Raw genomic sequence first — 12440 nt, 5'->3', positions numbered from 1 at the left:
AATGTTTCTAGCACTGACAGTCAAATCTCATGATAAGGCTTGGAAGGTGGATCTGTGTAAGCTCTGAAAAACAGTTTTTTTCAGACCTGTTTGCTTATTCAGACTTGTTGAAGCTTTTTAGTTATTGACTGTTAAATATTAGTAATAAAAGAAGACAGGCCCATGGTCTAAGGCAATCCAGGCAGATACTGAGTTAGAAATCAAGTAGTACTTAAGATGCTCTCAGCTGGCTTTGGATGCATTGGGAGGGATGGACTACCTGCAGGAAGTAAACTGAAGAAAAACAAGTTTCTTTTGCAAGGGTCCAGTGTACATTAGCAGCAGGTGACAAGGAAGTAAGATTCATTAAAGGTCAGTTATAAGATCTTTTTTCACGTAGGAGAGATTCACTTAAGAGGAATAGTGAACCCATTTTAAAGCTGTCTCATCAGTCTTAAGACAGTGCTTACCAAAGTCTTCTGGTTCTTCCTCTTTTGTCCTCTGGCCAGTTACACTCTACATCTCACAGGCCTCCAGTCATCAAATTCCTAAGACTGATTAGCTGCCCACTTCTGTTGAACAACAGAATGTTGAATAACCTCTAAGAGGTGTTGTAAGATCTGATGGGGACGGTCAGCTCTCAGATTCTTGAGAGGGTGTCCACCAAGATGGATTTCAACTTGAGCTGAAAGAGGAGCAGAATCTTTCTTTGAAGCAGAAAAGGATTTATAATTGTTACAAGAAGACTAGAGAAATGGATTTCTGTGTGAATGTTTTGTGATAGTCCTGTATTCTTAAACTGGACAACTTCTCTGGAAGAACAGTCTTAACCCTAAAGTTAATTCTCGAGAGGAGAAAAAAAATAAATTCCTCTTTCTGAAGAAAATAATCAAAACCATATGTTAGGGGTGATAGAGGTGAAGGTGGTATGGATCTCAAGCAAAATTTCTGGACCTGTGTCCACTATTTTCATAGTGGACCTATGTCTCTTTAAGGACCCCATGATTTGAAGCTGAATTGTGAATGCATGGTGGGGATTAGCTTGCATACAGAAAATGTTAATACCATCTCTGACAAGTGACAAAGAGAAATATGTAAACTGAAAGTAAATTTCTTTTATATGTATGTGTGTGTGCATACACAGGTATTCATAAACAGCAGAAGTTAAAGGTGCAGAGTTGGGTGCTAGGAGGAAATGGCTGTCTTGCTTGGGGAGAGCTGAATTGAATTTTTATAGTTATATCCCATGAAACAATTCAGCAGAAATATGAGCTGTCAGGAAGCTAGATGAGTGTAAATATAACCTAGGTTTCTCTGTGAATAGTTATACTATTTACATTTATAGAAACTAACTCCTATTTAGACTAGCTAATGCAGAAATGACTGCAGAGTCCGATCTACTCTAAGGTTGATATCACTTTCAGTGTCGCCCTTTCTGAGTGTGTGATGAATCTATGAAGAACAATCAGATAGACAAGAATATGATTTTCAGAACTAGGTTTTTAACCCTTATTTTTGCTTTCTCGTTTCAAGCACTTTTTGTTGATGTCATTTAATTTGCCCTTGTGCTCAATACCCACCTCTTTCTCCCTGTACTAGTAGCTCAAATAAAGTTCCAGAGCACCTGGCTGAGAGAATCCTGACAAAGAGTCGCTCTACTAAAAATACAGTTTAATTCACTCCAGGTGGTGAAGATGATCTAGATATTGGTTAAGCACAACATTTGAATATTTTACTGGAAGTTTTTATTTTCAGGGCTTACCTGAAAAAAGAAAACTATCAGAAACTCAGCTAATTTCTCATTGCAATGTACTGTTATGCTTTGTAAAAATAATTGGTTTTATAAATTTGAAAAAGGTTCAATTCTAATAATGAAAAATAATATAATAATAGCATGCAAAAGATGATCACCAATGAAATCTTTCTAGCAGGGGATTTAAGTAGTTTTTCAAGGAGATTTGTAGCACTAACTAAATTGGACATATTCCCTAGTGAACCATATGCCAAGGTGAGCTGTGCATTCCCACTGCCAAAATGAACTCTTTAACATGAAATATATCTTGGACGATGGTAATGGGAAACTTCCCAAGATTTCACACATTTCTTGATAATCTCCATGGAACCCTAACACTTACCAAATGTTTTCCTGGTTGGCAGGTGGAGTGGATACAACAGCAGGTGGTTAAAAGAAGGATAAAGAGGGATTATAAACCTGGAGGTACCCAATCCACTTATTTCAATGATCCCAAGTGGCCAAGCATGTGGTACATGGTAAGTACATAAAGAGTCATTGGCTTTGTTTCATGCCAGCATTTAGTTGTCTGCTGTGATATTTTGAAACAGGGAAAAATACTGTGTTCAGAAGAAGCAAACTTCCTTTTTGTATGTAACTAATGAAGGTCTGTAAACTCCTTGCAAGTATTACAAGAATTCCCAGTGGGCCAAGCAATAGGAAACTTTTATTAATGCATTCATTCATGAATGCTTCCTATTGCAAGATGTCTTGGGAATTACTTATTAGAGGATAAACTTTCAGCAGTGAGAAGGGAAGGAACTTAGCCACACTCTGTGAGAGCGGTGAAACCACTTGTTTTCAATGTGCCTAATTCACTGTCTCAAACATTAATGTGACACAAATGTCTTGTGTCCTGAAAAAGGAGAAAGGAGCCCAGAACTCTGCTCAATGTTATAATTACACTCTTTTTAGTAATGAACAATTGCATTGTTAAAATAAATGGATTATTTGTGCTGTTTTGCATCTGACATGAGTTGTGTGTTTTCAGAGCAAACTTTTTTTTTTAACTTTTTGCCTGGTAGTCACAGTTAAAGCCTGCAGTGAAACTTCTTTAGTCATTATGTTTTTTAAAATGTCTTCATTTTGCCCAGGAATGAACAAATAAAAAATCCTATATTTAGTTCAAGAAAGTCGGGGGGTAACAAGTTATGCAATTGCCTCTAGCTGACACCTTCCCATTTACATTGTTGTGGACTTGAACCCTTTCCCTGCTGTTTTGTTGTTGTAGTTCTAAGTCCTTGCATCTTGTTTTTTCACTACGTCAACACCGGCAGCAGGACACTCAGAAGGTTTATGACTTGATAGATTTAATTGCTTCAGACAGGGAGGAAATTATGCCTTTCTGGCAACAATAATAAGGATAATTTTCCTGTAAGTAGACATTGTCTTTTCAGACTTTTTGTTAATTCCAAAGCATTAGTTTATTATTTTATGTGAATAAATAAGTTTGTCCTAACACAGCGTAACAAATATTTTAAATCATTTTTATATTCATTTCATTCTGACTTGTAGTTCATTGTTGCATGCATTAAAAAAATAAAAATAAATAAATAAAATAATAGGGAAAGTAGGGTTACAGCAATTTGCAGCTAACTCCAAATAGGTGCTCTTAACAAATGCAGATAGCCAGAAATCCTTATCTTCAAGTATATTTCACACATGAGCATGTCACCAGCCAAAAAGTATAGTAGCTTTGCTTTTCAGTTTCCAGAACTCCAGTATTTTAATAAGAGGCAAAGTAATAACTTCAATTCCAAAACTCCTCTCATTTTTATTAAAGAACTGTACTATTGACTCATCTTTTCCCATGGAAAAGTGGTTCCATCATAATTTTTCTGAACTATTGGAGATTGCAGTGTTTGAGGCAGTATCTATCCTACATTTCTATCCTACAGTAGAAATTCATTTTTTTAATTGCTGCATTGTGTTGATACAGCAGAGGGTTTTTTAAGCAGTTCATTGTCCACCTTGAAAACAGCTTTTATTCAAAATATAATACTTCTCAGAAGTTCTTTGTGAAAGCTGTATAATTTTGTGTAATTGGATCATGGCAGGACTTTTTTCCAGTTGATTTTAATGTGTGTACTTGTTATCTTTAATACATGTGTTTATTCAGTCTACTTATCCTTTAAATATGTGCATAAGGTGACAGACAGATTTCAGTAAATGGCAGTAGATTGTAACAGTGTCCTCTCAATTTTTTTTCTCTCTCTTTTTTTTATTTTTTTTTTTTATTTTTTATTTTTTATTTTTTAGCTTTTTCAATTAAAACTAGAAAATAGCAAAAAAGCAGTGATTTAACCTTAGGTAGCCTGCTGTTATTGTTACATACTTTCAACTCTGTGTTTGAATAGAAAGAAACAAATTTCAAGAAAATAATAGTAGTGAGCAAAAGCCCACCAATATGTTTTACAGTAGTTTATGTAATTTCTCCTTCATGTTCCTGGATTTGCATGCAAGTTTTTTAGTGTCAACATAGGTTTTTAATTGAATTGAATTAGCTTGTTTGTTTGGTTGGTTTGTTTCGTTTCAGATTAGTAATAGGTGCTTATCACAGTTGCCTGTAATTTTGTTCAGGAAGGTAGTAGTTTTTAATTAATCAGTTGTGTTGCCTACCAATATTGCTTCATGGCTTCCTCACTGTTGTCAGCCTATCAAGGAAAACCTGCTAGGACAACAAGTGATCTGTACCGCTGGTCATGTACAACTTTCAGAATATTTTCATTTCTGTACCTGAAAAAAAGGTATCCTCATATACAGGCTGTCTGGGGAGGCACTGTCCCTGGCTGATTGCATTTACCTCTGTTGAATAACTCTTGTATATTTGCAATATCTTTAGTGGTAGTGGTTTGATGACATTTTGTTAAGAGCGATCAGGAAGTGTTAGTGCATACATTATTGCAGCAGAGAGACTAGCTAAAAATATGTGAATGAGTTGACTTCAGGACTGACTTGGGTCATTACCAGATATCCTCATATGACTGCATTTGTGATTGTAACCATAGCTACTTTTGTTAATCCTGTTTATCTTTATAAGTTGGGGAAAATAAGGGAATTTCAGGTTAGTTAAAGGTTTCAGTCACTGTTATGTCAGAAGGGGGTTATTAGGTTGCTGGCAGCAGACATGTTATTGAGAAAGTAATAAGGTATTATCATGTACAGGTTTGCATTTTGGTTAATAAGTAACTTGGTTGTGGTTAAGATTGATACCTTTGGCCGTTGAACTGGTATAATCTCTAACAGAGCTGTAAATGTATTTCAGATTTGTTGACACAAGACCTTTTATTCAAAGACTTTGTCAAACAAAATCTGATTAATGTTCTTCTCCCCCATCTTCATCTTCACAAGTACTTTGCCTTGTAATTTTAATAGTCCAGACTAGAAATAATACATTTTTGTTTGTGTGAGATCCATGGCAAGAAGTTACAAAGGTGATTCAGGCCTTCTCTCTGTTTTGGGTCATCACAAAGGTTAAAAGTATCTCTCAAGATCTATTCTGTAAACAAATTGAAAGGTATTTTTTATTGCTCTATTTTTCTCCATTTACTCTAAACACATTCCTAGAAAGAGTAGAGAGATTACAAAAATAGATATTTAACACTTTACAGCTCAGTAGAAGCCAAAGCAGACAGAGTTCCCAGAGCCACTCATCACCTAAACATGTATGTTTGTACTTTTTCATTGTTAGAGGATTTTCTATTGAGAAATTACTGTTTCCATTGCTTTCTAATACCCAGGTAAAGACAATTTTCATATGTCTTTGCTCACTCAAAGCAATGAAAGCTGGAAAAAAAAAAAAAAAAAAAGGCACCTGCTTGGTCATGACCCCTGATTTTTCAGGCATCCGTATTTAAAGGGTAAAATAGAATCTTTTTATAGATCAAGTAACACATGAAACTTCACATAAGAGCCACTGTTCAAATACTGTTTGAAAATGACCTAAAGGCTTGGGTCCAGCTTGCTTAGGACTGATAGCAAAGAAGTAAAATCAAAGGGAAGGAAGCTCCTTAGTTAACATCCCTTTCCAAATATTGAGTCAGGAGAAAGCTAAATCCTGCATGACATCCCCAGACCTCAGCTATCTACATACCATCATGTTCTACTAAATGTCTTCTCTTTCACTGGTGTTGACAAAATAGTCTGTTTGTCAATAACTGGATGGACTATAAACAATCCGTTTGCATAACTGAAAAAGGTCGAAGTCAACCTTAAAATCCTACTGCTATCTGAAACCATTTTACTTAACTTGTAGTAACAGCAAACAATGTCTTTGGAATGACTAAGAGGACTTTGTGCCTAACCAATGTCACCATTCCTGCCAGTTGGTTTAATGAGTTTCCTCATCTTGCTTGCATAGAGAAATGGTCATAAAAAGTGAAGAAGGTGAAGATAAATATATATATTTGGGAAGATATGGTTAATAAAACCAATTTTTACTCATTTTTAAAGAAATTTACTAGACTTCAATCACAAGACTGATTGCTGACTGTTTCTTTTTGCCTCCTGCTTCAGAAAAGGTTGGTAATGGTCAGTGAAGCTGGAGTTATATGGACATACAAGAGGTGCTTTCTGCAGCTGCAGTCTAGCTCTGCTGTTATGCTGGGCCTCTTTGCATAGTTTTGTAAAATAGAATGTAAAGAGGAGAATTTAATTTAGCCATTGTTTACTTTTTAATAAGCCATTGTTAGACTACAAAGACACAGACCATGTCTTTGCAGTTAGTTCAGACAGGAACAAGTATTTTTCAACTGATTGAGTTTAATCCTCTCCAGTACTGTTATCATCCCTTCTATTGTTAGTAATAACTGCTAATCTGACAGGATTCTCCAATTTAGAGAAGAATTTTTCACTTCCTACCAGGTTCTTTCTACTCTGTATGTCCTAGTTACTGCTGGACAGGAATTGAACGTATTATAGGGTATTTTTGTAGAACTGAGAATTTTTACAGGAAGAGAGGTACAATGTTTTGAGATGTGAGGCTGGAGGGAGATGCACTGTTCTCTAGAGCACATAAGAATAAATACGATAGTTAAAGTTTAGAAGCCAAATGTTTTCTTATGATTGGATGCCGCTGAAGAGGAAATGTGTATCCAGAGGTTACTCCTCATATCTGGAGAAGTCATGGCACTGTCAGAGAGAACCAGTGCAAACCTGGAAAGCCAATTGCAGTAAATCACTGGGGTAAGATTGTATTCCTCTGAGAAACTACAGCATAAGATAACTGACCTACCCACAGAAGTAAATAATACAACTTTAAAAATGCTGTTATGCTTAAAGAAGCTAGCTGTGGTCCCTAAAATTCATACTTAGGAATCATAGTGAAAATTTATGTAACAGTGAGCCTTACCTAACAGCCTAGGTAATAGCTGACAATATTACTAGTGCTGTAAACCACAACAAGAAGTGGAACATATGAACTTGCCTGCCAGCTTCTCAGATAGAAAATGAGCTAGATAGTCACATTCATAAGGTGCTTGGAATGGAGGAAGAAGCACACCACTTACTATGTATGTAAACACTGTCTTTTCATCGCCATTGCTAAACACATTCCAAACTAATATTAAGTACAATTAAAAATATTATCGATGGAAAACTCCAATTTTGCTTTATATAAACCTAAGGTCCACAGTGATGTCAGCTCACCATCTTTCTTAAATCTTTTTAAGGTCAATTTTTGCTGTGCATTTCTCCAAACTAAGTCCTTCCTCTTCTGAAAAATCTTTTATTATTTTTTTTTCTGAATCTCTTCCCTGTTATCAACTTTTATTTTCTCTTCGCATACATTCCTCATTATTCTTTCTTTCTAAACAAAAAACATGCTTTGTGAGTTGGTGAAACACCAAATGCTGAAAGCAGAGAACCTAATAGTCCTTCATTTGGAACCCAGAAGAAGGACTTTGTAAAACTGCACTGTACTTCTCTATAGTGTAGTTTTCTCTGAAAGAGGGAATAAAACAGAAATGCACTGTCAGATGCTAATTTGCATGGCCTTTTTTAAAAACAGAAAACAAAAAATAAAACAAAAAAAAAAGAAAAAGGCATTATTTTAAATTGTTATGTTTATTTAAATTAAATTAAAATCCATTAGATATAATGCAATTTCGTTACTGAAAAAGCCTATTTTTTTTATATTAAAAATAAAAATGCTAGTGATGGAAATCTGTAAATACAAAACAAAGATATAACTCCTGAATGTACTGCTTCTCCAAATGGTTATATTCTGACTTAACTCTGTGGGCTTTAGGAAGAGCATTCCCAGTTTCCAAAACTGAACTGAAAGGACAAACAGATGCACAAATTTTACTGTGAATGACAAGTTGGTAAATAAAGAGAAACAGCATATGGTCACATGGCTAGCACTGGAAGCAGTTTTTAAAGGGAACATCACTGCTGGAACTGGGTGTTGTTAAATGCACTGAGTTGCTGAGTTTAACTTATCTCCCAGTATGTTTCAGTCATGAGTTTTTACCTGCACAAAAAGATTTTTGGTGCAGACAGATTAAATGTCATTTATACCATAACTGAGAGCAGTCTATGCATTCCGACGAGCTCTCTAATAGTGGCATCTGGAGCTGGCTGCCTTCAGCTCTGATGCTGAAAGCAAAACCCAGGTAAAGTTGCTACTTTTCACTTTCAACAAGGACACTGAAGTGAGCATTGCTGTTAGATTTGGTGAAGGAACTGGCAAACCCAGCTTTGTTGCTTCAGGAAGCTCTTCTAGTGTGCCACATCAACAGATTGTAGCAGTCCTGCTATATTTGTGAGCAACCAGGTGACTTACTCTAGCATCCACAGGAAGGGACAGACAGTTCTGCTCTGGTGCTATGTAGCACCAGACTCTAGAAGACAGCCAGAATAGGGCTACTAAACCTTTACCACCAGTGAGTAGTGTGAATCATAAGGTCCTGCAGCTCTGAAATAACTTGTGGGAGAAAAGTTAGACAAGCTAGTTGCTTTCTCTACGCTGCTGTTGCTGTCTGTGAGGAGTTGGCTTGTCTTGTGTCTCCCTCCCAAGTCCAAGTGCAAGTGGCAGAGCTGAGGATTTTATGATCCTGGCCTGGCCCTTAATGAGGTCAGCTAAGGCAAGTGGGATTGTGGAAGGAGACAGAGGGGGACAAAAGAGGGAGTGACAAGAGCCTGAGTGGGCTGGAGGGAGGTGGAGTGAGAAGGAGAGGTCACACAGTCCAAGTGCAAGTCCAGGCACAGAGGAAACATAATCTGGAATCTGGGACAGATTTTCACCTGCCACATGGTAACACCACAACAAATGAATACATATCATCCGCCTTTACTACCTCCTAACAATTTATTTCAGACCAACCTATGCAAGGCATTGGCAGCTAAGGAAAAACCTCACTGTCTTCTTACTGTTTTCCAAAAGATTATTCTCTCTTTCTTTCTGTCTGTGCAGTTGATGCCAATCATTGTTCTTTATTAGGTGGCATGAAATATTTCTAAGTTTTGTGCATATTTTGTAACTTGGTTGGGTTTTTGCATGTGCTTTTTGTATTATTTTTTTTATTACACAAGAACATCAAACCCTTCGTTTTTCAGAATGTTAAGAAGACAATCATCCATGACATAGCTTCAGTGAAAGTGATAGTAGAAAGAATCAAACTTCCTGTCAAAATATTACCTTGCAAATCTGTGTATGAAAACATACCTCTTGTTCTCTGTGGACAGGCTAAAACTAATAGTGTAAGGTCATGCAATACACAGTTTCACCTAAATTCATTTCCTCTTGGAAAACAGCAGCATACTTTGGGTAGTCAGAAAGCAGAAGAAATGATTTTATCCTTATCTACTGAAGAAAATACATATTATTAATGCAACTACTTTAGCAAGATTGACAAATAATCTAATGACAGAAAGAATGGATAGGCTACTTGATCTGTTCTTTTGGGACATGCAGTTGTGACTTCAAGGTAAGCAACCTTGTAAATGGCCAGGAAACATGAAATGAAAGTCAGCACTGTTCAGGGATTGTGCCAGTATTTTTGCTGAACCAAGAAGCAGAAATACAGAATACAGAAATAATTTCCATACGTGTTTTGGAAGAGCTTTTCCCAGATGTCAAAGGTTTGGTAATAAATCATATAGCAATAGCACACATTTCTCTGCCTATTTACTACAGTGATTTTATCTTCAGAGGGATAGTATCCACTTTTATTTTATCTTTCAAGAATTTATTTAAAGTATTTTTTTTCTGAGTAGCAACCAAGCCACATTAAGAAACTGCAGGTACTTTTCTGTGTAATCCTCTTCTGTGAAATACCATTTCTGTAGAATGCTACATTTTTCTCAACTGCTTTTTACAGGGTTCTTTCTACAACTAACGAGGAAATGGTAGTATCACAAAATCTGTGCTGAAGTTCTAGTGAGACATAATATCTCTCTTTAGCTGTAGTTCAAAATAAAACAGCTAACAATAAATGACATGTAAGATTAAGTGGACAGAAAATTGCTAACATTAACAACTGCAAAATGTGTTATGTTGGGGTGCAATTTGGTATGCTTCAGGTTTTGTCTCTCTTAGCTCTTCAACAGAAAAAAAATATTCCTGTAAATTTGTAGATACGTATTTATCTCAAAGCACATTTATTTATTTATTTATTTGTTTCAAAGGTGAAGGAATTTGTCTGTTACTTTCCAAGAACAACTACTTAGTTATCCATCCACTTTTAATTTTTGTTTGTTTTTGTTTTGTTTTTGTTTTTTGATCAAAATCAAGTAATCAATAACAAAACAGAAGGAGCACAACAATTTATTTTGTTGTTCCATAAAAAATGGAAGAGGGAATTTCATTAACCGTATAAAATGCTGTCTTGCCTCAAACAATTTATGTATTTTGGCTATCATGAGCTTACTAAAAAAGCAGGTACTTCAGGAAAAGTATTGATAAATATGATGTATATTTAATATGTTATAGCTTTTTACACATAAAGAATGCTATACAAACATCAGGAACTCCAAAGCGACCAGAATTGCACAGCCAGGGTGTACAAATCAATGCTGAAGCTTGACTGCCTGTCTTGTTATCCAATTGTTACAGAACAAACAGTTGTGATGTGCTCAGTTCACTCTCATCAGAAACAAAGTTGTAACCTATAAAAGTTGTATACATTTCTAATACAAATAGTAGCTATATTGCTGTCCGGGAACAGGAAATTAGTATTTTGCTTCTATATAACAATTCCCTAACCATTCTGTACCCAAGCAAGTATCTATGTAGCATATCTCTCCTTTACTAAGAAAAGATAGGAGAACTACTGTTCAGCTTTCAACGATATTAGATCTCAAGCCATTCATGAAATACCATTATTCCTCTTTTTTAATGAAAACTAATGCCATTTGACTCAGGATACCATCAGAAACTGTGCCCTAACCTCTCTTTCCATGTATCACACAAGCAAATGTTTTGACTAAGGTTACAAATATGCAGAGGACCTTAATTCTTGCTGACTCTAAGGCTCCCTTTTCAACCACATTTAAAAATAAAAATAAAAAATAATCAAATACGGTGAGAAACACTCTCTTCAAGAGTGTGTTCTACATCACTTCAGGGGATGCAGGACATCCTTGGCATTGTCTGCAGGTGCTTCTTATGTCAAAAAATCTGTGGCGTGTTACAGCTGTTGTTCAAGCTCTGTGAAGAGGATTTTCATCTAGCTAAAGAAGAAACAAGTAGCATAGGAGAGTAACTCTAATGGCACCATTTTGGAGAGAAGTCCAGAACAATGCAGTCCAGCAAATGGGAAAGGTCCTTAGTGTATTTTAAATATGGATTTGGTGAAAGCTAACCTAAACTAAGTGATCATTTTGAACTCAGACATTGCATACAGGTGAGCGTGTCGGCACAAATTCCCAGTTCTCCTCAAAGAGGTAGGACTTTTTGGAAAATAAGCTGATTCTGAGGATAGGAGCAACTTGGACAATATCTGTCCTTCGTCTTTTGCTATGGAGGTTATAAATTGTGTGAAAACTTAAAGACTGGCTGTTTCAAAATATTTCTAGCAAATGGCAGAAATTCATGGTAGCCAGAGGGAGGAAATATGCGAAAGGGAAGAACCTTATGCAGCCCCAGGGGGTACAAGTGTGAATCTTTTATGGTGTTGATACCACTTTTGTCTTAACCTTTCTATTCCATTAGAACTCACTAACTCATGACTAACATTTTGATGTGAATTTCCAACAGAACAAGGAAATTATTTCCAGTTTTGAAAGCAATTCAAAATTACATTAAATCCAAATATTATAAGCACAGAAGCCTAAGTAGAATAAAATATAAATATACATAAGAGACTACATCTTAAATATACAGTGTGGTTTTCTTCTCTGTGTCTTTAGGACAAGACAGTTTATTAATGAACAGTAAACTACTGCTTGGAAGATAAAGTTTTGTTTTTATGAATATCAAATCATGGCAAAAGAATATATTGGGGAACCAGAGAACTCATTTAGAGAAAAATACAATTTTAAGCAAAGAAAAAATGTTCCTGAGGTTATGAAGAGGTTGAAAAGCTTCGCTTTTGTTCAACTTCCATGTACCTCTCCACATTTAATGTTGAATCAGGAGACTTTTTTTCCTTATAAGTCTCTGGTCTGTCCACAAGTAGGTTGCAAAGGAAGCTTTCAGACACAGTGTTTCAATGAACAGCCCCATATC

General features: G+C 35.9%; 1 protein-coding gene across 1 annotated transcript in view; it reads left to right on the top strand.

Moving 5' to 3' along the window:
* PCSK5 (proprotein convertase subtilisin/kexin type 5) overlaps positions 1-12440 on the top strand; it is a gene marked incomplete at both ends in the record, with an annotated part of 228492 nt that overhangs the window by 19014 nt on the left and 197038 nt on the right. Inside the window, one exon of the mRNA XM_084305562.1 lies at positions 2137-2250. Coding sequence (XP_084161688.1) covers positions 2137-2250 — 114 coding nt within the window. The remainder of the gene's footprint in view (positions 1-2136; positions 2251-12440) is intronic.

Source organism: Netta rufina (assembly GCF_964035555.1).
Source record: "Netta rufina genome assembly, chromosome: Z".
In the NCBI taxonomy this organism is placed as follows: Eukaryota; Metazoa; Chordata; class Aves; order Anseriformes; family Anatidae; genus Netta; species Netta rufina.
This window is presented reverse-complemented; position numbering and strand designations above follow the sequence as displayed.